The sequence below is a fragment of the Schistocerca serialis genome, chromosome 1, assembly GCF_023864345.2.
Source record: "Schistocerca serialis cubense isolate TAMUIC-IGC-003099 chromosome 1, iqSchSeri2.2, whole genome shotgun sequence".
Taxonomy (NCBI): Eukaryota; Metazoa; Arthropoda; class Insecta; order Orthoptera; family Acrididae; genus Schistocerca; species Schistocerca serialis.
Window position 1 is genome coordinate 958,483,508 of NC_064638.1, and position 27,528 is coordinate 958,511,035.

General features: G+C 44.2%; 1 protein-coding gene across 1 annotated transcript in view; it reads left to right on the forward strand.

Annotated features, from left to right (window-relative positions):
• LOC126452148 (uncharacterized) overlaps positions 1–27,528 on the forward strand; it is a 701,717-nt gene that overhangs the window by 326,850 nt on the left and 347,339 nt on the right. Inside the window, exon 5 of the mRNA XM_050091038.1 lies at positions 5,768–5,878. Coding sequence (XP_049946995.1) covers positions 5,768–5,878 — 111 coding nt within the window. The remainder of the gene's footprint in view (positions 1–5,767; positions 5,879–27,528) is intronic.

Here is a 27,528-nt window from a genome sequence, read left to right on the forward strand (position 1 = left end):
CCTATGCTCATCCATTTTCTTTTACGTACGACAAAATCAAGTCAAGCTGTAAACAAGTATTATTTATTGGTTTAGCTCTTAGAATGTTAAAAACTAGTTGCATTAATTTAATATTTGATTACAATTCGTTGTCGAGGTACGGCAGATATGTTTGCTGTCGCCGGCCGGAGTGGCCGTGCGGTTCTAGGCGCTACAGTCTGGAGCCGAGCGACCGCTACGGTCGCAGGTTCGAATCCTGCCTCGGACATGGATGTGTGTGACGCCCTTAGGTTAGTTAGGTTTAATTACTTCTAAGTTCTAGGCGACTGATGACCTCAGAAGTTAAGTCGCATAGTTCTCAGAGCCATTTGAACGATTTGTTTGCTGTCAGAAACTATTAACAGGTGTGGCGTTATCCGGCGTTACTATCCAGGAAAACAGCAAATTATTTTAAGGAACTCAGATACACAGTATAACATCAATCACGAAGTATACTTCATTTCAAAAGACTCTATTCGTTGTATAAGAAATTACTTGATGCTCCAAAGTACACAGTTGATTCTACCGTAATTTTGGCAGACCGGAGTTTTATATTCGAGACAAAATGCGATGTGACTTAACACGGAGACGATACGTTAAAGTTTCCCTATCTTCTTACCACACAGAAGCAGCCTCCAGTACACAGCTATAGTGATGGAGGGACACGTATTATTGGACATTTATATGAGGTGTGTTCGTCTTTTGCCATTGTGACGGTTTCAGATCTACCGGGAACACTTTCAAAAAAGACTCTTAATGTCTGTGAAGGAGTGGCAGCCCATTTCTCATCAGCAGCAGAAACCGGAGGAGATAATGATTTTCAGCGCTGGGATCCGAGGCAAAGGCAACGTTCTCACTCATCCCAAAGGTCTTCCACTGCTTTCAGATCGGGACTCAGAGCAGGCCAGTCCATCCTTACGAGTAGAGATACGTGAATGACGGAAGGATTTCGGACACGCCTGTATGATGCAGAATTTACAGCTAGGTGTAATGAGAGGCGTTTCTGCCACAGAAAAAGGAGGCATGGAGTATTGTGGTGCCAGTAGAGAAACAGAGGCATCAGAATGGATCAGTCAGGAGTAACATGTAGATCAGTGGCCGTTCTAAAGCTGCCCAAGTCGATTGTTTGTGATTGACCGTCGAACGGAAACGCGAAGAAACAGTCACAGATAAAACAAAACCAGGCAGATATATTCTAGCAGACAGCGACCGTCGGTCATTTCGGAGGGTTGTTATACGCGTAAACAGTATCACGGAATCAGTGGAAGGTTGGTTGTTTGGGGGAAGAGACCAAACAGCGAGGTCATCGGTCTCATCGGATTAGGGAAGGACGGGGAAGGAAGTCGGCCGTGCCCTTTCAGAGGAACCATCCCGGCATTTGCCTAGAGCGATTTACGGAAATCACTCAGTGGAAGGGATCACTCGTGAGTGCCAAAGTGCTACCAGCAGTGCTGCTAGCTCAATGACTGTGCGTACGGAGTTAATAACAATGCTGTACAGTGGTCGAACATACCCTCGTAAGCCACAGACTCCTGTAGCGAAAGCTAAGCGAAGCTTGAGGTGGTGTAAAGAGCGAGCTATTGGATTGTGGTGTTTTGGTCTGTCTAATGCTTGGCGAACGTAATCTGCCGTCACGCATAGTGCCAACTTTGAAGTAAGGACGAGATGTTCTTGCGATCTTGTAGCGTTTTTCGTGGTTAGGTCGTGGTCCCCTTATTGCGCTTAAGAAAACACTAAATGCGAAAGGATATGAACACATTTTACGTCACTGTATTTTGCTTACTGTAGAAGTACAGTTCGGAGATGATGAGTGTTAGTATCAATATGATAATGCACCTTGTCATGAAGCAGCATATGCGAGGCAATGGTTTTTGGACAGTAACATGCCTGGGATGGACTGGCCTGCTCAGAATCCCGACCTGAAAGCAATGGAAGACCTTTGGGATGAGTGAAAACGTGGACTTCGCCACGGATCCCAGCGAAGAAAATCACTACCTCCTCCGGTTTCATCTCGTGATGAAAAATGGGCTGCCACTCGTTCACAGACTTTCAGAGCCCTTTTGAAAGTGTCCCCGGCAGATCTCAAACCGTCACAATGGCAAAAGACGAACTCCCCTCATTTCATTGTCCAATAACACGTGTCTCTGCATCACTGTAGCTCAGTGGTCAGCGTGTCTAGCTGCTGTGCGGAGGACCCGGCCTCGATTCCCGGCACTGCCACGGATTTTTTCTTGGTGGGAGGTCTGGAACGGGGTGCTATTACCCCGTGATGCCAGCTGTGGAGCTACGTAGTCGAGAAGTAGCGGAAGATCGAGAAAGCCAACAACGACCGGAAAAGCAGTGTGTTGATCCCGTGCCTCTCCATATCGCATCCAAATGATGCCACTGGCAGATGTTGACACAGCAGTCGGTCGGGTTCTGTTGGCCCGTGAGCCAGACTGCAGAGCTTTGCTTGATTTACCTAGTATGTGTCCGGATACTTTTAATGGGATAGTATAATTTATGCGTGCCTCATCCGAAGATGAGCTTGAAAAGCCTTGAAAACTGGCAGATGGATTTTGACAAATATATATCTATATATTTCAGTTAGTAAACAATGTTTAATGGAAATGATAACGAGAACTACGTGAACATTCACAACAGGCATACTGTATAGTTTTCTACGCAGTGGACATCTCCAAATTAACGTCACTCTCGTAGCTTCCGCACGAAGCCCCTCAGGTCTCAGAACAGTGCACAAAGTACTTGGCAGTGTGTGCTTATCACCTGGCGGTTTCTGCAGTTGAGGAACGGTATGTGTGTCGCGTAATGTCACTCGGAGGAGCGCACTTGCCGGCTAATAAATAAGGGAGGCCATGCAAATCCCCGCCGCCCCAATGAATGTTTAAGGGGGTGGGGTGGGTCTGCGCGCCTCGCCGCCGCCACGCCGCATGATAAGCCCGGCAATCCCCGCGATTAATCACGACCAAGCAGTCCGCAAACTGCGAAACACGGGCGCGGATTACCGGACGGAACACCCTCCTCTCTGCCCCCCCCCCCCCCCCCCCCGTCACCTACCGCTGCCATTAAAACTTGGGCCGGACCAGTTGCTCGCTCCCTTTGTTTACCGCCGCAACGCAAATTATTTTAATTGAGTCGCTCTCCAGCAGCCTTTATTGGGAATTTGCTTCCTGATGAATTAATTGTTTTCGACTTCAACGGGAATAGCGTGTTGTAGATATCCTAATGCACGGCTGACAGTGGGGCAATCGGGTTCGTTCCAGGCTGATCCAATGTGATCGCCTTGTCTGTGATCCGATATAACTGTTTCACGCTTCACATGCAAAAGTTATTAACAGTGGGTGAATGTCAGTTTAGCAGGCAAAACAGTTACTTGTCTTCTCCAAATACCGTGCACCACCTCGTCAAGGTTTAAGAACATTTTTTTTTCATTGTGGCCTGAACTGTAAGAGAGTCAAGACGTGGGAGACATCAGTGCCTGATCAGTAATCGTTGTCACTACGATTATTCGGGTAAGACGCTGGTGTCGCTCGTGCCGTCCCCGCACATTTTCATCCGGCCCCTGGTCCCCTGTGCCGGTCCAGATTTTTGCTTCCTCAATAATGCTCCTTATGTCAAATGAACACAGTTCTACCCGTGAGTTGGCGAAGTCCCCTGAAGAAATGGGCAGGTGGTTTCTGCAGTTCTTGTTATAGGAAATTCGTAATTACAAAGTATTTATCTTATTAACTGTAAAATATTTATCGTTAAAGTAGATCAATGTAACAAAACAAGAGATCAGAAAGATACTGCCTGTTAGCGACACTTTTAATAGTTCGGTATATCAGTCGGTAAAAATGGAACCCTTATAGGATGACTTTGTTGTGCGACGGTTGAAAACCCTTTTTTGTCAAGAACGGGTAGACGTATTACGTTGAAATTTCTGTCGTATACTAAGGTCCATGGTCCCTTGGTGGTGTAAAACATTTATGCTTCAAAGTCAGTGCATTCAAAAGCTACTGCCATTTACGTCACCTATTTTGATACTCGCAGGCTCACTCATCAGAACCTATAGAGTACTTCACGTAGGTCTATAATCATGAAATTTGGCAAGAAGCAAGGTTTAACACTACACGTAAAAGAAAAATATACGACATTGTTAATGATTGATTATGTTTGGAAATTTGTGGTAAGATCCTATGGGGCCAAACTGCTAAGGTCATATGTCCCTAGGCCTACACACTACTTATCTAACTTACGCTGAGGACAACAAACACACCCATTCCCGAGTGAGGACTAGAACCTCCGAGGGGGGGGGGGGCGAGGGAGAGCAGCGCGAACCGTGGCAAGGCCCCTCAGACCACGCGGCGTCATTATGTTTCTTTTGTTTTGCTATCCAACTTTAAACTTAAAATTAAAACATGCTCAAAAGTCATGGCAAGTCTGGGAGCTCTTTATCTCGCTAGTATGAATACCGGTAACAGTCAGAAATTGTAGAGTTCCTCGAACCCCGGAATGGATGAACTGTAAAATTTGTTTTTGTTTATTTATAGATGCAATTACATGTTTAACACACTCATAACAGGTTTCGGCCATACAATGACCATCTTCAGATTCTAAGGGTCGCATACACTAAACACAGGTTCAGGAGTTTGACAACGCATGAACCTGTGTTCAGTGTACGCCGCCTTTAGAATCTGAAGATGGTCATTGTATGATCGCAACCGGTTATGACTGTGTCATAAACATGTGATTGCGTCTGTAAATAAACAAAAATAATTTTTACAAAATAATCAATCACGCACTCTCTAGACAAAATGTAGTTTTTTCCATAATGGATGAACTGTGTTTACAAATAATGAAGTTTCTACGAAAGTCCCGGTATGCGAGTCCTAATCGCACCTGGTGAATTTCTATTTTTCATTTTTATTTGGCCTCTAGCACAACTGGCGCCTTGCGCAGACTTCGAATTTATATCCCCATCCTTTCCATGCCGACACCTCATTTTTGTTCAGTCCTCGTGAAAGTTTATTCTTTAATTGAAATCAACATGATTTTACAATGAAGTAAAAGGTACAAATTTCAGTAACTTGTTTTTTATGCGATACAACTCAGAACATGAAAAATACACAGTCCAGTGTCGCATTACTTGTAACAGTAAAGCGACTGCTCTTTAATTTTTTGTTTCGCGGTCGATGTAAAGCCTTAAGAATCAAAACAACAAATGCAAAATGTACTCGTCACATTTTCGTTGCTTTGGTTCACGTGCAGTAACGTGAGTGCCTCCATCTAGTAGCCAAACCGTGACACAACCGTCTCCGTACCAGGCAGAGACATTATGAAACTGTTGCCCAGCACAGTTCAGTTTCAGTCTCCTGATTTCCGGTGATGCTTCTCTCTCTCGTTTCCCCATTTCAGTGCCCTACAATCTTTCCCTTCTTCTTCATCTACTCCCGCACCTATTTCGTCCTCCCTCCTCCCACTTCCCCTTATGCTTCCCTTTCTTTCGCCTGTCATAAAAACGCGTCCCTGGGGAGACGGCGCCTTGAGTAAGCGTTCTTGCTGCCGTACCCTAGTTATGTCACTTCATCCTGTCTGCAACTGTGATATTTGTATCGAATATCCTCTCCGCCTTACAATCTTACGCTTTGACTCTCTTTCCCTACACCCAGTGTGTTTAAAATAGTATTAACTGCGAACCGCAATGACCGGTAACATAGTGTGGTGTCGGACTGTGTGGTGAAAGAATTTGTTTGCTTGCGTGTTGCAGGAGAGCCTGGAGGCGCGCGTCGTGGAGCTGGAACGAGCACTGGAGGCCGAGCAGCGCAACGGGCAGCGCGAGCGGCTCGCCCTGACGCGCCTGCAGCGGCAGCTGGCCCGGGTGAGTACTCTGCACAGTCTGCGGCGGTCCGTGAACAATAACTGAAAGATTTTGACTCCTCAGTTACAGGATGCACAGTGTCAAAATACTAAATTAAAATAAAAAGAAAACTTAGTCCATCCAACGTTCACGGCTTTTCTCGAAAGGTGATAGGTAGCTAAAAATGACAAAAAACCTGCTATTATTATAATTTTTTGAAACTCTGCTCAAAATTCGTGTTGTAATCAACGATCATACCACTATTTGGGGGGTTAGGAATAGTCACTGCTAAAGGATGAAAACTGAGAGTAAAGAACTCTGTTTTTCGTGTTAATTTGTCTGTTTTCATGGGCTACAAGCAGATAACGGCATATTACCAGTCACAGGCAACAGACCAGCTACTTTCAGTTTTCATTGTAAACTACGAATGAATTGTTAAGTTATAAGTTTCCTCCTTGGGTTACGTCGCAAGTTTGTTGTATCTACTCCCGTTCCTAGTCTCTTAAAGAAAATGGAGCATTGTAGGCCAACTTCATTGGTGCTGCACTTTGTAAAATACTTGCAGACTCGAGATGGTGCCATTCTGTAACACAACTACACCAGGCAAGTATCGCACACTCACGTAAGCGCGTACCATTCAATGGGCTACACTCCATCGTAACAGGTACATTATTCCAGAATAAAATTTTCACTCTGCAGCGGAGTGTGCGCTGATTTTGAAACTTCCTGGCAGATTAAAACTGTGTGTCGGACCGAGACTCTAACTCGAAGGTTCCGAGTTCGAGTCTCGGTCCGGCACACAGTCTTAACCTGCCAGGAAGCTTCAGGTACATTATTGTCTGAGCAATTCTTACGCCATGTGTTTGTTGCTCATTTCTGTGAGCATTGTTATTAAAATAGCACAGATCGATTTTCCCATTTTCTATGATACCGCAATATTTCAAAGAAACTGAAATTTTAAAAATAAAAATTACTCGTTTCTTAAAAAAAGAGTTATTTTAATACCAATAATTTTGGCTGAGCTGATATGGCTAATTCATATTTCGGATTTTTACTTGGTTATCAGTGAAAAATAAAAAAAAAACTATTATAACTGAGACCCAACAAGCACCGAAAAACGGAACTAAAATACCCGTATCGGTTTTAACATGTCTGTTTTTCCCCACCCCTACCCCATCACCTATATCCTGTGTCTCACGTCGACTCTTCAAGTTCCTGGAACACAACGTAACTCGTCGAAAGCTATGCTAGATGGAGAAATTTTAAACTCCACGAGAGAAAAGAAAAATTTAAGAAAATGAAATAGTAACCATCTCGTTGTGTTTGTGTTAATTTTGAAGGTTCGAATAGCAGTAATGATGGAAAACAACGAAAAACTACAAACGTAAGTTTACTTCATAAAAACAGTGTTCTCCTCTATTTCGTAGAAAATGTAATGACTGCTTTTGTTTGTCAAAAAATAACATTTGCTGCTGCCAGTCACTATTTTTCTTTACTTTCTGCACGAAACGTTTAGGGTTATAATTCCCATTATCAAGTGCGTCTTTTTGTACTCTGACATTATTAAGCTTGGTCATCATTTGTGTGTGCTGATGCATCATGCTGATGCATCATTCTGATGGTCCATTCCGCATTCGTCATTATCCATAGGGAACGATACGTTTATAATTACGAAATTGCGCGTTTTAAAATTACGTAAAGCCATAGAATGATGCAGCAACTAACACTTTTCAGACAACAAGTCTATAAATGTCACAGTACATTCTCATATTCTCTGTTCTCACGGCGTGTATCACCGGCCAGACTTTTCCTGACAAGGAAGTGAAGTTGCTGCATACCACACTGTGTGGCCGTGAGGTTAACATTCGGAATTTTAACAACAGATTTTAGATAGCATAATCCTCTGTGATTAAACTAGATGTTCAGCATTGTACATGGCTGTACCATTCTCACCGCTGGACGAGATGACCCTGTTTCGTGTCCATCTTCTACAGCTCCCAGATTACAGAAGCGGGGAAAGGAATGGCGGAAGAGAGATCAGCATCCAGCAGCCGGCTTACAGCTCCACGCGATTTCTTTCTCATCTCAAATGGCAGTGAAACAACCAATGGATATTGTTCGAGTGTGCGTAGGAAGTATTGTTGAATAAGCTGCTCAACAGGTTTTGTCGTATTGCTTCCACTATATGGCTTAAGAAGGAGTACCCGTAGACAAAGTTAAATGTGTACTAAGAAGATCCATAATCTGCACGTCTGTAAAACATGGTCTTAAAAAGTGCACATTCTTCAAATTTTCGGATGTGTTGGTAAATAGGACTACATTGTTTGGCTACAAATTAAATACTGGAAATAAAATAATGTATATTTCAGAGATGGTGTTTTACAAGAAACAAATGTGTTAAAATGCAACAAATAAGCAAAACAGGTCAGAATTTTTAAGAGCTCGTCTGTCAACAATTTATAATGAAAATATTTTTGCACACACATAGTATAACAAGCATTAAAAAAATACCATAGATTATCGTAAGCAAGCACAGACAACGGTAGTTTACCTAGCAGATTTGGTCAGTTAGTACCGTAACTGCATTACCCGTACGTTAGGTGTGTTGCGTACCTAGTGGGCGTTACATTTCGGTATCTTTTTTTGTGTATGCGATCATTGTCATACTAGATGCCTCTAGAAAATGGAGGCAGTGAGCCATCAAGAAAATGAATGTGTGTGTATATATAAAGGATGGCGAAACCTGCGGAACATTTTTGGTGTACATAGTTAGCCTCCTGTCTGTTACTTAAAAAAGAGAGTATTTAAACAAAATTGAAATGGTCATTGCTTAGTTCAGGTTTTATTTGGAAATTTATGATATGTAATGTGAAACAGACGGATGGTTTTGTAAAAATAAAAGACACATATATTGTACAGCACTAGAAAAATACAATTTCCTCAACAACAAAAAAAGCTTCAATATTTCGTCGAGCTTATATTATCAAACATATTTCTGTTATTGCTAAACAACTTTCGTGCTTACCAATTACACTAGGAAACTCTTGCCTCTGATCATAATGAAGAACGTTCTATTGAATACAAAATAACAACAATAATTTTATAGATTTTATTCTGTTTGTGCACGTAAATTGTACTTTCATCAGGAGTAACTGTTTTGGTTATATAAAAGTCTAGTAGTTACTCGAACAGCTATTTCTTTTCTTATGAAATGCAATTTATATTTTGTAAGGATGTAAAATAAAAAATGGCTCTGAGCGCTATGGGACTTAACATCTGAGGTCACCAGTCCCTTAGACTTAGAACTACTTAAACCTAACTAACCTAAGGACATCACACACATCCATGCCCGAGGCAGGATTCGAACCGGCAACCGTAGAAGTCGCGCGGTTCGAGACTGTAGCGCCTAGCACCGCTCGGCCACTCCGGCCGGCGATGTAAAATACATCATGGCCTAACGCTGTAGAATTTTTTCTCTGTCAAACATTCGTCTGTTTCTTTTCCAAACAGTGCCACCAATGCTACCGGTATCACACTGTTTACTATGTCATTTATGCACTGTATCGAAACTACCGAACCGTAGTTTGCTAATGCGCAACTTTAAGTGTAACACTAAGAATAACATTCAGTTCGCTTGTTGATATGTACTCTAAGACATAGCTTTCTGTCATTATCAAATGCAACATAGAAGAAAGTAAGTTCATCTGTCGTAGCGTCCCTGCTACGAATTATGTATCAGGATCCCCTTGAACGACATACATTAAAAAAGACGACTAGATCACGTTTACTGTAGACGCTGTGTGTGTCAAGAAGAAGAGTGATTATACTGCTGTGCAACGTGTGTCGTTCCACATAGGCACCGTTAGTGAGTTAGTATCAGTGTAGAGTAAAGTTTGAAAAATATATCCTGCCGGAATACGGCGAGTGGAGTTCTAGAGCGAGAAGGACCATGGCGATATGGCGTCGCTGGAACCCTCGAGCGATCACGCAAGGAATGCAGCGGTCTGGCTCTCGTCTTAATATCAGGCGTCTCCTCGCCGTTCTAGAATATATTAGATCCTGCCAGGGGAGGGACGAATGGTTTTCAATATATTGAGCATGTGAATAAAGCGTCAGCAATCTGGGAGGGCAGCACGCAGACTCACGCCACCGGTTTCCGCTCGTGACGCCTCAACAGGATGACCAACAGTGTTACAAGTGCTTACAGAAATTTTTAGTGTTTCCACACAACGGGCTTTATCTTATGTACTTCTGAATAAAACACAGTCCGTAAATATCTCGTCTATGGGGTGCCTAATTTACCTACTTACTTATCTTGCTGCGTAGATTACTCAGAATTATTGCCGAATTCTTTCTAAGAATTTTCATTTCTTTAATGGCCTTTGTACCTTTAAAATGGTGTTGTTTCCTACGAGTAGATAATGTTTTCGTCTATAAGAAATCCGAAGATCCGATAATGACAGAAGGAATGTGTCGAAACCGACCAGCGTGAAGTAAAAATACCAAGCGATCCTTGCTGCAGAAAACTTTCTTGTCCACCACTGAGGCGCCTTTTCACGGTTCGCGCGGCTCCCTCCGTCGGAGGTTCGAGTTCTCCCTCGGACATGGGTATCAGTGTTGTACTTAGCGTAAGTTACTTTAAGTTAGATTATGTAGTGTGTAAGCTTAGGGACCCATGACCTCAGGAGTTGGTCCCATAAGATCTTACCACAAATTTCCAGTTTTTTCCACCAATGACAGATCGCTCCCTACGAACATGTACCACCTTCATAAGATAAACTCTGTTTTCATTGCTAGATCTTTAATGATGTCGCTATATTTCGAAGTTTTGTAAGAAAGATGGCCTTTCCTAACCACACTATCACTGTAAGGATGCAAACTTCACAACAGACAGCTATCACGACACGCACGAGTTTGCCTCCGACGTGTAACCAGAAACCACCACTTGCGGGAGTAGAGTCTCCGTACGAGAATAATATGCCAGGCGTACTGCTGAAGATTCACGTGTCACGAGGAGGTTTTTTCCCCAGTTTAGACACCAAAGTATTCCAGTTGTCCGTTACTTTTTTATTTTTTCCTTAATTTATCGAAACAGGAATATTTCACCATTTGCTGTCGTTGCATCGTTGGAATGCTACGTGTTATTACTAACGTTGCTGAGAGCATGGGATGTGCTTTGATAGGTAAAGCCAGGCGTCGTCGATATGAGGGACAGCGCGAGTCGCGACGCGAGCCGGGCCTGCAGCACGCCCGCTCATGCCGTGCCGTGGCGGAGCCATTGATCGCCGGGGCGCGGATTTCCCGAATGTTTTGCACGCTGGGGTGAAGCCCTCTGCGGCATCCATCATATGGAAAACACCAACAAATGAATTTCCTGCACGCGGCGTGTTTGCTAATCGGAAAAATCAAACAACATTCGATGCAATTCATATAGGAAAAAAAAAGGAGCGGAAAGGAGAGGCGGCGGAAACGAATGAATATTTTGCTCTGACGAGATTATTTATGCGTTTGTTAACATGCGCGTGATATTACAAAAAATCAGATATTACGTGGGAGTTGTTTGCAAGTTAATCAACGTTCTTTTGCGTTCTCTATGTTCGCCGAAACCCTGGCTACCCCATTGGAGATTGCGTATTTTATATATTCCCTCTCCTGTTTACTGACTTGCAACGTTTCGCATCGTAAGTAGGGCTCCGTGTTATCAGACATTATTATTGATGCGCCACGATGTACATGCTGGGGAAGAATAGTTTAAACCTATTCTGGGTAATGTAGCTGAGTTTTTAAGTTGACAAACTGGTAGGCCGACCCTTCTGAATATTCGCGAGCCTATTAAACAAATTCGGAGCCAGGTACAATAGGCAAATGTGTCGTAGACAGTCGTTCACTGGAATATTAAAAACGGGAATATTGTAAACATAGGTTTTCGTATGCTTCGTAAGAAGTTCTGTGCAGACATTGTGGCAGGAAACTTCCAAGCAGTTTAAAATTTTGTGCTGGACTGGGGCTTGGACATAGGAGTGCGAGTGCCAAACCGACTGAGGTTTCGAAGCAGGATGTACAACCCGCCCTACAGCTTTACTTCCTCAAGTAACTCTTGTTCTACCTTGCAAAATTCACAGAAGGTTTTCTGTATGCCTGGCGGGACTAGCTCTCCTGGAACAAAGAACATTGCGGATAAATGGCTTAGCGATAGACTAGGAAATTGTGTGCTGATTTGAAACTTGCTGGCAGAATGAAGTTTTGTTAATGACCTGGCTTCGATCCAGGGACCTTCGCCTATCGCGGGCAATTGCTCTGTCGGCTGAGCTATGCAAACACAATTCTCGACCCGCCGCAGAGTGTAAATTCATTCTGGAAATCAGGATAGGAATTCACGTTAAGAAATATGGCAAAACAGGTTTGTCCACTTGTTTTATTGAAACTCTGAATTTAATAAGCATAAGACGCTCGTCATCGGCGCTCAGTTCGAAGCAGGGCTCATCGCTGAAGACAATTTTACTCGAGTTAATAAGATTCCAGGCCGAAGACGTGTCTGGAAACGCCCCGGACAGCGATGGGATACCTAGGGTGACCAGATGCAATTGTTTAAAAACGAGGACTAACAGCTTCAAAAAGGAGGACAAAGGAAGAAAAAAAGAGGACACATCAAACGAGTCAACTTCAGCTGAGGATACCTACCACCCGTCAGCTTTGGACAAGTCACGCGACTTCCGGGAATTACCGGTAAAACTAGTAGTTAATTGTTACTGATGGTCAGGTGGTGGTTAACTGAGCAATATAAAAAAAAAAAACATTGATTGTGGTGGCAGTGTGGCGTCAATTGTTTTGTTATGTCAACAACACGGAATTGTTTACAAACCGAAAAACGTAAGACCTTTCACTTCCCTTCATTCGACGCACTGCTACCAACAAGCAGCAGCTGACGACATGTAAACTGCACTTTAACCTTCCGAATACAAATAAATTGAATGAGTATGAAACAATGAAATAAAACCATGACAGTTAATCTGGCGAGGTATTTCTTACGTTTGTTGGCCACTGAGACTTACGTTCCAGCTCCACCATCTTACATTCCGCTTCAAATTAATTTCTCCCTTTCTTGAAAGCCGGATATTTGCAGGAAAGGACATCAGAAATTGTACACTTTCATTTAGGCATAGCCAAATATTTTACGTAACTCACTCAGTTAAAAATTTCACTCACAAATCACACGTGCGCTACAGGAAGCCAATACAAAGCGAAGATACGAAACGAAAATTTTAAATAATCGATATTTGCATTCGCTTATAGGTCGATCAACGATAACATCGACGATCCTGGTGCCACCTACTAACACCGCCTTCGTGCGTGTTTATCACAAAGGCTGTGTCAATAGTTAAAGTATTTAAGAAAAGAGCATTGGACGGGACGAATTGTAAATTTAACTGTATTACGCTCAATTTTGCGAAAAAGCCGGACACTGTAAAAATCTGCCCGGACCCCGGACAAAGAGATAAAATGGAGGACATGTCCGGATTAATCTGGACGTCTGGTCACCCTAGGGATACCAAACTGACGGTCGCCCGCTGTAGGGCCCGATAACCAGGAGTGATGGCCTGGGATGCCATTTCCTTTCATTTCAGTACCCCATTGCTTGTCATCCGCAGCAACCTTACAGCGCAGCGGTATGGTCGACGACATTCTGCGCACCGATTTGTTGCCCTTCGTGGCAAGCCCTCATGGGTTTACATTTCAGGAAGATAATGCTCACCCGCGTACGCAGAGAGTTTCTATCGCTTGTCTTTGTGCTTGCCAAATCCTACCTTGGTCAGTGAAGTCGACGTATCTCTCCCCAGTAAAGAACATTTGGAGAATAACGGACAGAGACCTCTAACCATCTAGGGATTTTGACGATCTGACACGCCAGTTGGACAGAATTCCACACGATGTCCCTCAGGAGGACATCCATCAACTTTATCAGTCAGTACAAAGCCAAATAACAGCGTGCAGAGGGGGCAGGGGTAGAAGGGGCTCGCTCAATTTGTAAAACTCTTTCTTCTGAACAAATCATTTAATTTTTTCTGAAACTGTAATAATTTGGGTATCTGTATATGTACCTCACATCTAGTTTCCCGTCCCTTTTGGATAATTCCTTCGTGGTGCATCGGTTTTTGTTTCCTTAATACATCGTCTGCAACGACGCAAATTAATAACAATCTACATCTACATTTATACTCCGCTTGCCACCAAGCGGTGTGTGGCGGAGGGCACAATTCGCGCCAAAGTCATAATCCCTCCCCCCCCCCCCCCCCCCCCCCCCTCTGTTCCACTCGCGGATCGCGCGAGGGAAAAGCGACTGTCTGAACGCCTCAGTACCAGCTCTTATTTCTCTTATCTTTGAATGATGATCATTACGCGATTTGAAAGTTGGTGGTAATAATATATGCTCTACATCCTCGGCGAAGATTGGGTTTCGGAATTTAATGAGCAGCCTCTTCTGTTTTACGCGTCGTCTATCTGTGTGTCCCACTTCAAACTTTCTATGAGATTTGTAACGCTCTCGCGATGGCTAAATGTACCAGTCACTAATCTTGCCGCTCTTCTTTGGACCTTCTCAATCTCTTGAATCAGACCTAACTGGTCAGGGTCATATACAGACGAACGATACTCTAACGTATTGTAAGCTCTTTCCATTGTTTAAGGAAGGCATCGCTTCAGGATTCTACCAATAAACCGCAATCTAGAGTTCGCCTTACCCGTTACTTGTGTAATCTGATCATTCCATTTGAGATCATTTCGAATAGTCACACCCAGATACTTGACTGATGTTACCGCTTCCAAAGACTGATCATTTATTTTGTAATCATACATTAATGGGTATTTTCGCCTTGTTATAAAATGGTAAAAGTATTATAATTAAATTTAATTGATTGGCCTTGGATTTGTGCCACGTGATTATATTAAAACCTCCGTCCGGCTGTGTGTCACATTCTGCTCTTTTACATTTCAGGTAAAAGAATGATGACACGAAGTATTCCAAGATCGAAATGTCTGATGCAACACGCTCCAACTCCGATAGTTGTAATTGTGTAGCTAGTTTTTACGTTGGGAGACGCTCTGCAACTCAAACACGAGAATCTGTGGCGTTCCTGCTTTTTTCCCCTTCATTCTTCACTAGGGCCACTTGAATCGTTGTACGTATAATGCTGCCTCGCTTCTTGTAGTTTTCATTGTTTCACTAGTTTTTTCTACAGTAAAGTAAAATTCTTTGTCGCGTAGCTTAAAGACAGTGCTCCGAATGCACTTCCTGACTTTATGAAACTACATCCATCCCTTGTTGATGTAGTCTTTAAGTCAAACGGCGTGTGCTGCTGTGCCTGGAACGGTACGTGAAGCCCTAAATGGGCTGTTTACATTATAAGAGGCGCCGGAGGACGAGGGAAATAGAAAAGGAGAGGAAATGACGGTCGGCGGTCATAAAGTGTGGCTCTGCGGCCCGCGTTCGGAAGCCGAGCAAGAGGCGGCAGCACAAAAGGCACGAGCGGCTAGCAGTTAATAAACTGGCGCAGGCGTGGGGCAGGTGGCGGCCGCGGCCTTTGTTCTCGCCGCTCATTGTACAGGCGCCTCCGCCGGCGGCGCCTCTGCTGGCGGCTTCCGTTAATAAAGTCGGCAGCTGCGCGCAGCTCTCCACAGCAGGGCACTGCCACCTGCCCACCGCTGCTGCTTCTCGTCCCCACAGCCACGCAGCAGCCACGCGCTCCTTAATGTCCCAGCTAATGCCTTCGTCAGGGATCACGACCGATGGTACACTCGCGCAAATAGATTTGCAGGCTGCGCACGCGTAACTAGTTTCTTTGTTTTGCACGCAGGTAACTGAAGGCAGTACTACTTAGCAGATACTTCAAAGACAGTCCTGCCCGAAGTACTGGATCAAATTGGAGGAAAAGTAATTTATGGTACACCTTAACTGCAAGTAGAAATTGGCTTATAGCATACTTTCAGAGAACAGCGAACTTTTTAATGGAGGCAAGAAATAAAGACCAGCTCCTAATGTCAACAAGGATGAAGTTCTCTGAACTTAATACACCACTAGCCATTAAAATTGCTACACAATGAAGAAATGCAGATGAAACACGGTTATTCATTGGACAAATATATTATACTAGAACTGACATGTGATTACATTTTCACGCAATTTGGGTGCATAGATCCTGAGAAATCAGTACCCAGAACAACCACCTCTGACCGTAATAACGGCCTTGATACGCCTGGGCATTGAGTCAAACAGAGCTTGGATGGCGTGTACAGGTACAGCTGCCCATGCAGCTTCAACACGGTACCACAGTTCATCAAGAGTTGTGACTGGCGTATTGTGACGAGCCAGTTGCTCGGCCACCATTGACCAGACGTTTTCAATTGGTGAGAGATGTGGGGAATGTGCTGGCCAGGGCAGGAGTCGAACATTTTCTGTATCCAGAAAGGCCCGTACAGGACCTGTAACATGCGGTCGTGCATTATCCTGCTGAAATGTAGGGTTTTGCAGGGATCGAACGAAGGGTAGAGCCATGGGTCGTAACACATGTGAAATGTAACGTCCACTGTTCAAAGTGCCGTCAATGAGAACAAGAGCTGACCGAGACGTGTAACCAATGGCACCCCATACCATCACGCCGGGTGATACGCCAGTATGGTGATGACGAATACACGCTTCCAATGTGCGTTCACCGTGATGTCGCCAAAGACGGATGCGACCATCATGAAGCTGTAAACAGAACCTGGATTCATCCGAAAAATGACGTTTTGTCATTCGATTCGTGCACCCAGGTTCGTCGTTGAATACACCATCGCAGGCGCTCCTGTCTGTGATGCAGCGTCATGGGTAACCGCAGCCATGGTCTCCAAGCTGATAGTCCACGCTGCTGCAAACGTCGTCGAACTGTTCGTGCAGATGGTTGTTGTCTTGCAAACGCCCCCATCTGCTGAGTCAGCGATCGAGATGTGGCTACACGATCCGCTACAGCCGTGCGGATAAGATGCCTGACATCTCGATTGCTAGTGATACGTGGCCGTTGGGATCCAGTACGGCGTTCCGTATTACCCTTCTGAACCCACCGATTCCATATTCTGCTAACAGTCATTGGATCTCAACCAACGTGAGCAGCAAAGTCGCGATACGATAAACCGCAATCGCGATAGGCTACAATACGACCTTTATTAAAGTCGGAAACGTGATGGTACGCATTTCTCCTCCTTACACGAGACATCACAACAACGTCTCACCAGGCAACGCCGGTCAACTGCTGTTTGTGTGTGAGAAATCGGTTAGAAACTTTCGTCATGTCAGCACGTTGTAGGAGTCGCCACCGGCGCCAACCTTGTGTGAATGCTCTGAAAAGCTAATCATTTGCATATCACAGCATCTTCTTCCTGTGTGTTAAATTTCGCGTCTGTTGCACGTCATCTTCGTGGTGTAGCAATTTTAATGGCCAGCAGTTTACGAATGATGATGTCTGAGCCGCGACTAGATGGCGTGTCACGAAGCGAATAGGCTGAGTCGCTGCTGCCGGCAATCGTATATTGCGGTGGCAGAGGGTGCTCATGGTACGGAGCCACTGGTGATGTGGCATAGTGGGCGCGCTCCATTGGGCACACCATATCCCTCATGACCGCTATTGGCGTCTGACAGAAACTTGCAATTTCGATGCCACTTTCTGATGGCTGTGGTGTGGTATCGATACGTGATATCACATTAACTGTTTTACAGAATAATATAAAAACGAAAATCTGTACACTGTAAAAAGTTGGAATTTATCAACATTTTGAGTCTCATCCCTCATCTCCTCGTACCATATCTTTCAAACTTCGAGCTGCGTTGTGTGAAGGATGTTATGTCTGATGGTTTCACAAGTACTTGTAAATTCTGAAATATATAATAATAGGTGTGGTCACGTTAGATTTATTAGAAATTGCATTTTCTTTGGCAGACATAAAAATCGTCATATATGATCGTTCACACACCGCTAAGGAAATATTACATTGTCATTGAGACTATGACCATGTTCGCTGAATAACAGCACCGTGACTGTTTTGTAGCAGTGAAATATACACACACAGTATTAATAATGCTACAAGTTAAGATATAATCAGGTCATAACATCAAAAAGCAACAGCTGTCGCTCATCATCAGTTGCAGGACATACAGAACCAATAAATTAATCGAAGCTGAATTGTGGTATACAGATAGGCTCTGTAGAGCAACAAATTGCTTTGAGAATGGGATGGAGTTGGAAATTCCATGTCTCCTTACGTTAATACCATATCTTCCCCTCCCTGGGTTCAGGAGTACAATCTTCCCAGTTTTTGCTAACCAATAATCACTAACGATGAGTTAATAGTTTGAGGCTAATGCTACGTACGCATACCAGTGAATATTAATTTGGTGTACTGCCTTCACGTAAAAGTTGGAATGCATCCTACATTTGCAAATCACCTGGTGCAATGTGGCGTACTTCCTGTGCCGATATTGTCCCCCCCTCCTCCCCCTTTTCACTCGCGAAATTTTTCCAGGAAGAACGACTCTTGATAGCCCCCCGTCTGAACTGGAATTTTTTCGATTTTATAGACAGTCATTTCTTGGGTAAGTCACGTAAGAGATCGCATCTCTTTCGTTTCGTAAACATCTCAAGATGTCGAAAAGACGTTTACACGAAATGATAGTACACAGAAGGGGACGTAATTTTACCTTATGTTTAATTCTGTTGGCTCTCACACCAAACGAGTTGTCGTAGCAGTTATGTTTCTTTAAATGTAATGACATATATTTAAATGCATTCAAAAGATCCTGAAAACACGAGTACAGTTATGTAACACGAGTTAAATTCAGCGTTGATACATTTCGCAAAAAATATCCGAGGAATGTCCTAAAACTGGCAGGCAAAGTGACCGGAGTCGAGTATTGGGGTGTCAACGCTGCCAAGAGTGGCTCTCACACCACACTCCCTCGTATCAAACACACAGTGTTCACATATTTGCACGACGTTCCTTCACTTACACATAAGCGAGTACAGAGATTTGAAATTGTTTCCCAAAGTCGTTTCCGATATGCTAGAAGTTAGCGTATAGTTCCATTTATAAAACTCCTAGCCGATGTCGTATCGAAGTCGTACAAAATTGGGCAAGTGAAAATACGTTTTATTCAGCACCAAAAGCGTACCTCCGTGCTGCATATAATAGAGGAGTCTGATACGATGACGAATCCTGGCACGAAAACTTCACTTCGTGGAGATGGCAGCATAGTAACCGATTCAGGCCATCTTGCCTTTCAGTTTTGACAAGTTTCAACGCCAACAATTAGCAGCGTTACAACACTGCACTTGTCTTTTCAAGGACTTTCGAATGCTGTTTAAATCATATAAGTTCTATAAAAAGTACTACCTTTAGCATCTCAGTTGATATAAGCCAATAGTCTGATCATTATTCAGTAACATAAAATTCTCGTGCATGAATTTTTAATTTTTCAGTGCTCCTCTATGGGCATTTCTGGAATCTACCAATTTTAAAATGTGTGGTATAGATTTGTCACATTAAATCGCCTTAGGCAAGTATTCACGTATTGGTTGCGACGGTTTCCTATGACTGGTCAACAACTGTCCAACCCATCGACGGTCAGTCCTTTCGTCTATGTATGCAATATCCGTTTAATGTTGAGATGAATAGTCTGTTCCTACACAAGGCGTCGATCCTGCACAGTTCGTCCTGCATTTTGTCACACGTAACTGGCTCCGCGACTTCCCTACATATAACAGCGTCCTCTGCGAAGAGCCTCCTTATTTCTTACAAGTTCATGGGCAATAAAATGATAGTTTATCTTAATTTGGAAATGACCAACAATTTTCACACAGCAAACTTGGTGAAAGATGTCTCTGTCTCAGCTCGTCAGACCATAATGAGATTTTCACACTGCAGCAGAATGTGCGCTGATTTGAAACTTCCTGGCAGATTAAAACTGTGTGTCGGACCGAGACTCGAACTCGGAACCTTTGCCGTTCGCGGGCAAGTGCTCTACCATCTGGCAGAAGTAAAGCTGTGAGGACGGGGCGTGAGTCGTGCTTGGGTAGCTCAGATGGTAGGGCACTTGCCCGCGAAAGGCAAAGGTCCCGAGTTCGAGTCTCGGTCCGGCACACAGTTTTAGTCTGTCAGAAAGTTTCAATGTCACCATAATATGACACAACCAACTTATAACGGTCGATCAAAAAGTTTCTGGTTGACGCCGTTGCTGCAGCATACATGTAGCGTAACGAGACTCCGATGTGGGTACATAAGCAGCGACTCGTAGGCAAGGGGTTACTGTGGAATTAGTGTCTTTCCGACGTGCGTGCTTTGCTTTAAATTCAGAAACGTGAACTACGGCAACGTTATTAGCAAATGTGTCAAAACAGGACAAACATGCTATTATTCTTTTCTTCGCTGCCGAAGGAAAAACACCGGTAGACATCCGACGGAGAATGAAGAATGTGTGTGGGGCAGCACGTCTGTGGAAAACCAACTGCGACAAAGGGTGTCGGTGCTTTATGATAACGCGCGTCCCAGTACCGCAAATGTCTTAACACAGAAGTGGGAGATACTCGAGCACCCACTCTGTGGTCCTGACCTGTCCTCGTGTGATTATCACGCCTTCGGTCCCCTAAAAAAGGCTTTTGAAGGGTCGACAATCCCTGTCGGACGAGGATGTGCTGCAGGCAGTTGCAGAATTCTTCACGCAGCAGGACATGGTGTTTTATCGAACGTGTATATTCAACCTGGTGCGTCGGTGGTATGGTTGCCTCAATCCTCAAGGCGATTTTGCCTGATAGATTAAAATGGTTCAAATGGCTCTAAGCTCTGCGACTTAACTTCTGAGGTCATCAGTCGCCTAGAACTTAGAACTAAGTAAACCTAACTAACCTAAGGACATCACACACATCAGTGCCCGAGGCAGGATTCGAACCTGCGACCGTAGCGGTCGCTCGGTTCCAGACTGCAGCTTCTAGAACAGCACAGCCACTCCGGCCGGCTTGCCTGATAGACATTTAGATTCTGACTGTACAGCACTCGAACAGAAACACTTTGATCGACTCTTATGTATTAAAATGTTGCGCACCGTTTCTCTCAATCTTCACTAGAGCAGATAATTCATATAAATGGATTAAGACATCCAAATTAGGTTAAAATTACACTACTGGCCATTAAAATTGCTACACCACGAAGATGACGTGCTACAGACGCGAAATTTAACCGACAGGAAGAAGATGCTGTGATATGCAAATGATTAGCTTTTCACAGCATTCACACAAGGCTGGCGCCGGTGGCGACACCTACAACGTGCTGACATGAGGAAAGTTTCCAACCGGTTTCTCATACACAAACAGCAGTTGACCGGCGTTGCCTGGTGAAACGTTGTTGTGATGCCTCGTGTAAGGAGGAGAAATGCGTACCATCACGTTTCCGACTTTGATAAAGGTCGGATATTAGCCTATCGCGATTACGGTTTATCGTATCACGACATTTCTGCTCGCGTTGGTTGATATCCAATGACTGTTAGCAGTATATGGAATCGGTGGGTCCAGGAGGGTAATACGGAACTCCTTGCTGGATCCCAACGGCCTCGTATCACTAGCAGTCGAGATGACAGGCATCTTATCCGCGTGGCTGTAACGGATCGTGCAGATCGTGCAGCTACGTCTCGCTACCTCAGTCAACCAATGGGGACGTTTGCAAGACAACAACCATCTGCACGAACAGTTCGACGACGTTTGCAGCAGCGTGGACTATCAGCTCTGAGACCATGGCTGCGGTTACCCTTGACGCTGCATCACAGACAGGAGCGCCTGCGATGGTGTACTCAACGACGAACCTGGGTGCACGAATGGCAAAACGTCATTTTACAGCATCATGATGGTCGCATCCGTGTTTGGCGACATCGCGGTGAACGCTCATTGAAAGCGTGTATTCGTCATCGCCATACTGGCGTATCACCCGGCGTGATGGTATGGGGTGCCATTGGTTACACGTCTCGGTCACCTCTTGTTCACATTGACGGCACTTTGAACAGTGGACGTTACAGTTCAGATGTGTTACGACACGTGGCTCTACCCTTCGTTCGATCCCTGCGAAACCCTACATTTCAGCAGGATAATGCACTAGCGCATGTTGCAGGTCCTGTACGGGCCTTTCTGGATACAGAAAATGTTAGACTGCTGCCCTGGCCAGCACATTCTCCAGATCTCTCACCAAATGAAAACGTCTTGTCAATGGTGGCCGAGCAACTGGCTCGTCACAATACGCCAGTCACTACTCTTGATGAACTGTGCTATCGCGTTGAAGCTGCATGGGCAGGCGTATCAATGCCGTCATTGCGGCCAGAGGTGGTTGTTCTGGGTACTAATTTCTCAGGATCTATGCACCCAAATTGAGTGAAAATGTAATCACATGTCAGTTCTAGTATGATATATTTGTTCAATGAATACCCGTTTATCATCAGCATTTCTTCTTGGTGCAGCAATTTTAATGGCCAGTAGTGTAAATAATTTTACCTGAAGGGTTACGCAGATTGGTTTATTGCCTTCATTATAGACCAAGACGTTTAGCCAAGTACGTTCATCCTATAATTGAGCAATATTCTCCTTTTAAGAGCATTCAAGAGCTTATGAAAACTGAATTGTGATGGCAAATTGACGAAGGTGATCTTACCTCGGTAAAGGTCGAGCTTTTCTGTATACCATACCATTAAAGAAATCATATCTGCTTGGTATACCAGACATTCGAGGTATAGATGTTAATGTTACGTCTTTATACTTTTCCCTTTGCCTACTATCACGTGGAACAGTTAATAAAACATTTGGGTTTACGTGCGAAATTCTGTGTACAGGATGGACTCCAATGTCCACTGGACAAAAAATAATATAATAATATACGTACAACAAACAAGAAAATCTAAGGACTGATGATAGGCTAAGTAAAGGAAAGCTTATCACCTTGAAAGGCGCAGTATCCTCCCTCGATTCGCGGCTAGACTACCGCCGTGTTCTGACGATACGAAACACATGTTGCGTGTATGAGTGGCGAGGGATTCCCGGCATTTTAATTGCGCCGAAAGCAGTGGGGAGGGCGCATTCCGGCGGGAGCGGACACGCAGCGGCGGTCGCGGCTCGTCCCACACCTGCTGCGCATTGTCCGCCTGTCGCCAGCGGCCGCAAGAAAAGGAATGCGGCCGGCCGGCCGGGAGTGAGCTAGCTGCGCAGGAAGCGGCTTGGGCAGGGCCTCGCTTGGACCACTTTTCAGCAGAAATTCGCTCCCTCGAGTGGTGAGCGCTCTCTGAGCAGTGGACACAGGAATAAAGTATTACCCAGTCGATTGAACGTCAGTCGTAGCTGTAAGAAAAGAAGTTAAATGTAACTTTCTACTTCACGACTTCCACTGTCAGAAAAAGTGGGGAAGGAAAACCAAACATGAGGAACTATGGAAGAGACTATCTCCACTCTAAGACTGCATCTGGAGAGACAGATGGACCTTGTGGGTTGTGAAGTAAAGTGTTGTTATTAACCAAGTAATTCGGTTTTCTTCTTTTATTCAATGGGACCGCAACAAAAGGTATAACTTACACAGTTTCTGCTTTCAACTGTAATTAGAGCCAGTGTTGCAGCAACGCTTATGATAATGCATTTGCCTCTATATTAGAAGTTTTTCAAATTTAGAGCACTGAAAGTGAAGAACCGCCGATTGTGTAAGTAAAATTTATGAATTTCGTCCGGTTGAATAAAAGAGAGAAAAAGGGATATTTTCTGTCATTGATCTGAACAAAGAGCCAAGCTGCTCAATGAAGCTCTGAATGTGTTTGGCTTCTTTGCACTTGCGCGCACTTGTGTCCTCAAGTTCCAGGCCGTTTATGCGTTCTTCAATTTTTCGGGAGGAAGTTCTTGTTTCCTGTCTTCACTAAAGCCTCAAAGTTTTGGATGTCGTTTATGTATGTTTCAGTCGTACCTGCGCAGCTTATGCTGAGTAACGAACGTCCTTTTTTTCTTTTTTAGTGGATTTCAGAACATACCCTCACAGCCATCTCAAGAGTGGAATGTCAATTGTGACGATACGAACGTAAGGACAACACAACATGGAGTCCCCGATCTCCGACCCGGCCGGGAATGGAACCTGATTCCCTTCAGTTAACAATCCACAGCGCTGACTGCGAGCCTCCCGAGACGGATTATCTTCGATCTTATTACGGTCTCTCACTGTTCCTGTAAATCACGCGAATGACTGCAGTAGCTTTCTCTAGTTGGCAGTTCGTCGCGATGCCTACCTGCAGACCATTTCTGTACATTCATGCGAATATCCAGCGATCTCTCTGCAGCATAGTTCAAACTTTTGTCGGTGCAGCACCACGATAATTATGGGCCCGTTTTCAAAACAACGAAGTTACCTTTTTTCACTACAGCTGTTAAAATAGTTTTGTCCAAGAGAAGACGATGAGAAAATCCGTAAATGAAATCAGAATTGGAAGGAGAACAGATAACACTAATAAGATTCGCAAATGACATTCCTGAAAACAAGTAACATTCAGCAGAAGTTGCCGAAGATGTGAAGTGTAGCAACTGTACAGATCAAGAGATGAGACGAAAGAGAGAGACCCTCAGACTAATCCAGAAGGCTTATTTCGTACCGAAGTTCGAAGTTTCATATCCTTAGTCTCTCCCTAGAGTTTCACACGTTTCCGTGAGGAGTCAGTACTTCTGTAGACGGCAACCACATTCTCACCATCATCGCTAACGCACGCTACTCTGATCTGCGTTCTCAATGGCTCCTCAATTACCTGTAGTGATTACGAGTATAATGTCACGCTGCATGATGGTTTGCAAGGAGGAGAAGGGATTTTAACGAAATTTTTATAGATTGCTTACCTGAGCGAGACACTGACACACAAATATTTCAGATACTTATAGCAATTGGTTAATGAGATACCGTTTTCCACTTCCAGTCGTAAAACCATTGCACAGAGGTAGCTCGATTGTAGCCAGATATTTCATGGCTTAATCCAGCATACTTTAACAAAGTCTGTTAACATACGAATAGTTCCCAACACTGCCCTCATTCCGATTTCGTTTGAACGCATGTACGCAGCCCGTCTGTACGACTCACTCTACACACGCTAGTCTATTACCAAACTCGGCACAGAGTTCTTCTCTCTTCGTAGTTTGAATCATTGAAGAGTAAGTAGAATCGCAAGTATGTTCACAGCATTTGAAGATACACGGACAGTAAACAAACCGATTTCGAAAGCGGAGAAAGGGCCCCGAAGTAACAAGCGCAGACGTAGACGATTTGAAGGGCTATCCATCTCCCGGGTTCCTCGAACGGAGAAATCTATTAAAATGTCAATTTAAATTCTGCGCGATTACAATTCCCCGGGCTTGCTTTTGTCGCGTGGCGCAGAGGAGGGAAAAAGATATTTGGGGCTGGCGAGGAGCAGACGCAGATAACGAGGGCGCAGCGTAATGGTGCGCGAGATATGAGGAAGTGGGTGTGGGCGTGGGCATGGGCGGAGGGCCGGGTCCCCACTGTAAACACCGGCACAAAAGTCGCTCGGCGATTGTTACCGGCGAAATCTAACAGTAAGGGGCCGCGCGGGAGATGGAGGCGGCACGGAGGAGACGACGCGCACCTGCAGCCCCGGCGCCGTGAGAAATGCGCTGCTCGAGTGCCGAGAGGAAGTCTCGTTTGTCCCGCCAAATTATGTTCTCATGGGGCTGCAGCTCCGCAGGTGCGCCGCTGGCGATCGTAAGCGCAGTTGGAGTTCGAAGGGGAGGTGGCGGCGAAACGGTCGGTCCCTCGTCCGCCGTCGTTCCGGATCCATCTTCTCTCTGTGACGCCGCGACGCAGTTACAGTGATCGTCTGAACAGCATCTTCTATTCTAGAGATCAGGGAAATATAATAAGAAATTATACCTGAAGGAAAATGGAAGTTACGAGACAGCAAATTTACGTAAGTGTGTGTGAGTGAAATCTTATGGGACTTAACTGCTAAGGTCATCAGTCCCTAAGTTTACACACTACTTAACCTAAATTAACATAAGGACAAACACACACACACCCATGCCCGAGGGAGGACTCGAACCTTCGCCGGGACCATTTACTTAGGTGAAGCTGTGCCACGGAATATAAGTGACTTAAAACAGCAAACTTATAAATTGAATTAAAACTTCTTTCTAGACTATTTTACATGAAATAGATGAAATTTTTTTGAAGAAACACAGAACAGATAGAGCAACAGATTGCATTATATTGCAAAGCCTTCGGTCTTTCTTAACATCTGTTTTCAGCTGAGGTAATATAATACATTGTGGCTCTATGTAGTGATGTAACAATTTTAATTCTCACGTGTATTGCAGCAAATATGATACATTCTTTGTTGCTGCTGCAGAGAAAAAATGTAGGGGCTATTTACAATTATCTCCACTGTCTCAGAAAATGATTACATGAAGATTACAAGACTTATCGATAATAGAGAGTGGATAGAGCTCCTCTCCAAGTTTAACTAACATTACTGTAGCACAGTGTGGACAACGTGATGCAGCAAACGTCAATCCATTGAGTATGCTGTTGCTGCCGCCGCCGCCCGGAAAGGTACAACAACCGCAGCCCTGTTTGGAAATCTGTTCACTGGGTTGCCTTGCACAGGCGCGAACTAACTCGATCCGACAATACCGAGCAGATGGTTTCTCTACAAGTTCTGACACGCCGACCCCCTAGGGGTTGTACACGATGCGTATTACGAATCGAAACCTTCAGTGACCCTCTACCAGTGATGCATATCATTTTCCTGTGTGTCTCGTAGTTTTCGTGCAACCATCTTCTGAAATCCTACAGGCTGGTACGAATACCATGTGCGACGTTTGTCAGTAATCCCTGTTAAATAACACACTTCTGCGTTTGAATGTTTTCCATGTTACCATCCGTCATTTAAGTAACGTACACACAGCGTAGTTCACACCGCAAAAAAACATTATTATATTTCTGTAGCAAAATGACATTATGTTTTTGTCCATCGATAATACATTAAATGAATTATTTTATCGTAATCAATATTTCCTTCTCGTAAGCTACGTTTACTTCGCGTAGAAGTTTCACAATGTTCGCAGATTTCTCAGAAGATATTTTTGATGGAAGGAATGTTAAACTCCTCGATATGGAAGACGCTAGAGGTGGGATAGATTGAAGTGGAGCAAACTCGATATTCACTTGCCATGATACATACATTTGTATACCCAAATGTACTCTACGGCCTGTCGCCCAGTGTACATAATGCACCAGGCTAATGTCCTCTCTACACTTCCAGTTCAAGTGTGGTTCTCAGGACGAACAATTATCAGTACGTCTCTGCGTGAACATAAATTTCTTTGTTCAGGCATCACGTGCATTACGCATAATTGTTGGTGAAAATGAAATATATCTTGACTTGCACTGGAATGTGAGCTTTCAGGATGTTGGTAGTGACGTTCTCTGCAATGCACAACGGCTTTCTCGCAGCATCTGTAATTTGTCGACCTTCTCTATGACGCCCACACGATACCTAAAGAAACGAGCTAAAAATCACAAGATCTTTGAATCTTCTGTCAGCCTCTTCCTATAATCTAACTTGTTTGAGTGAAATAGTGGAA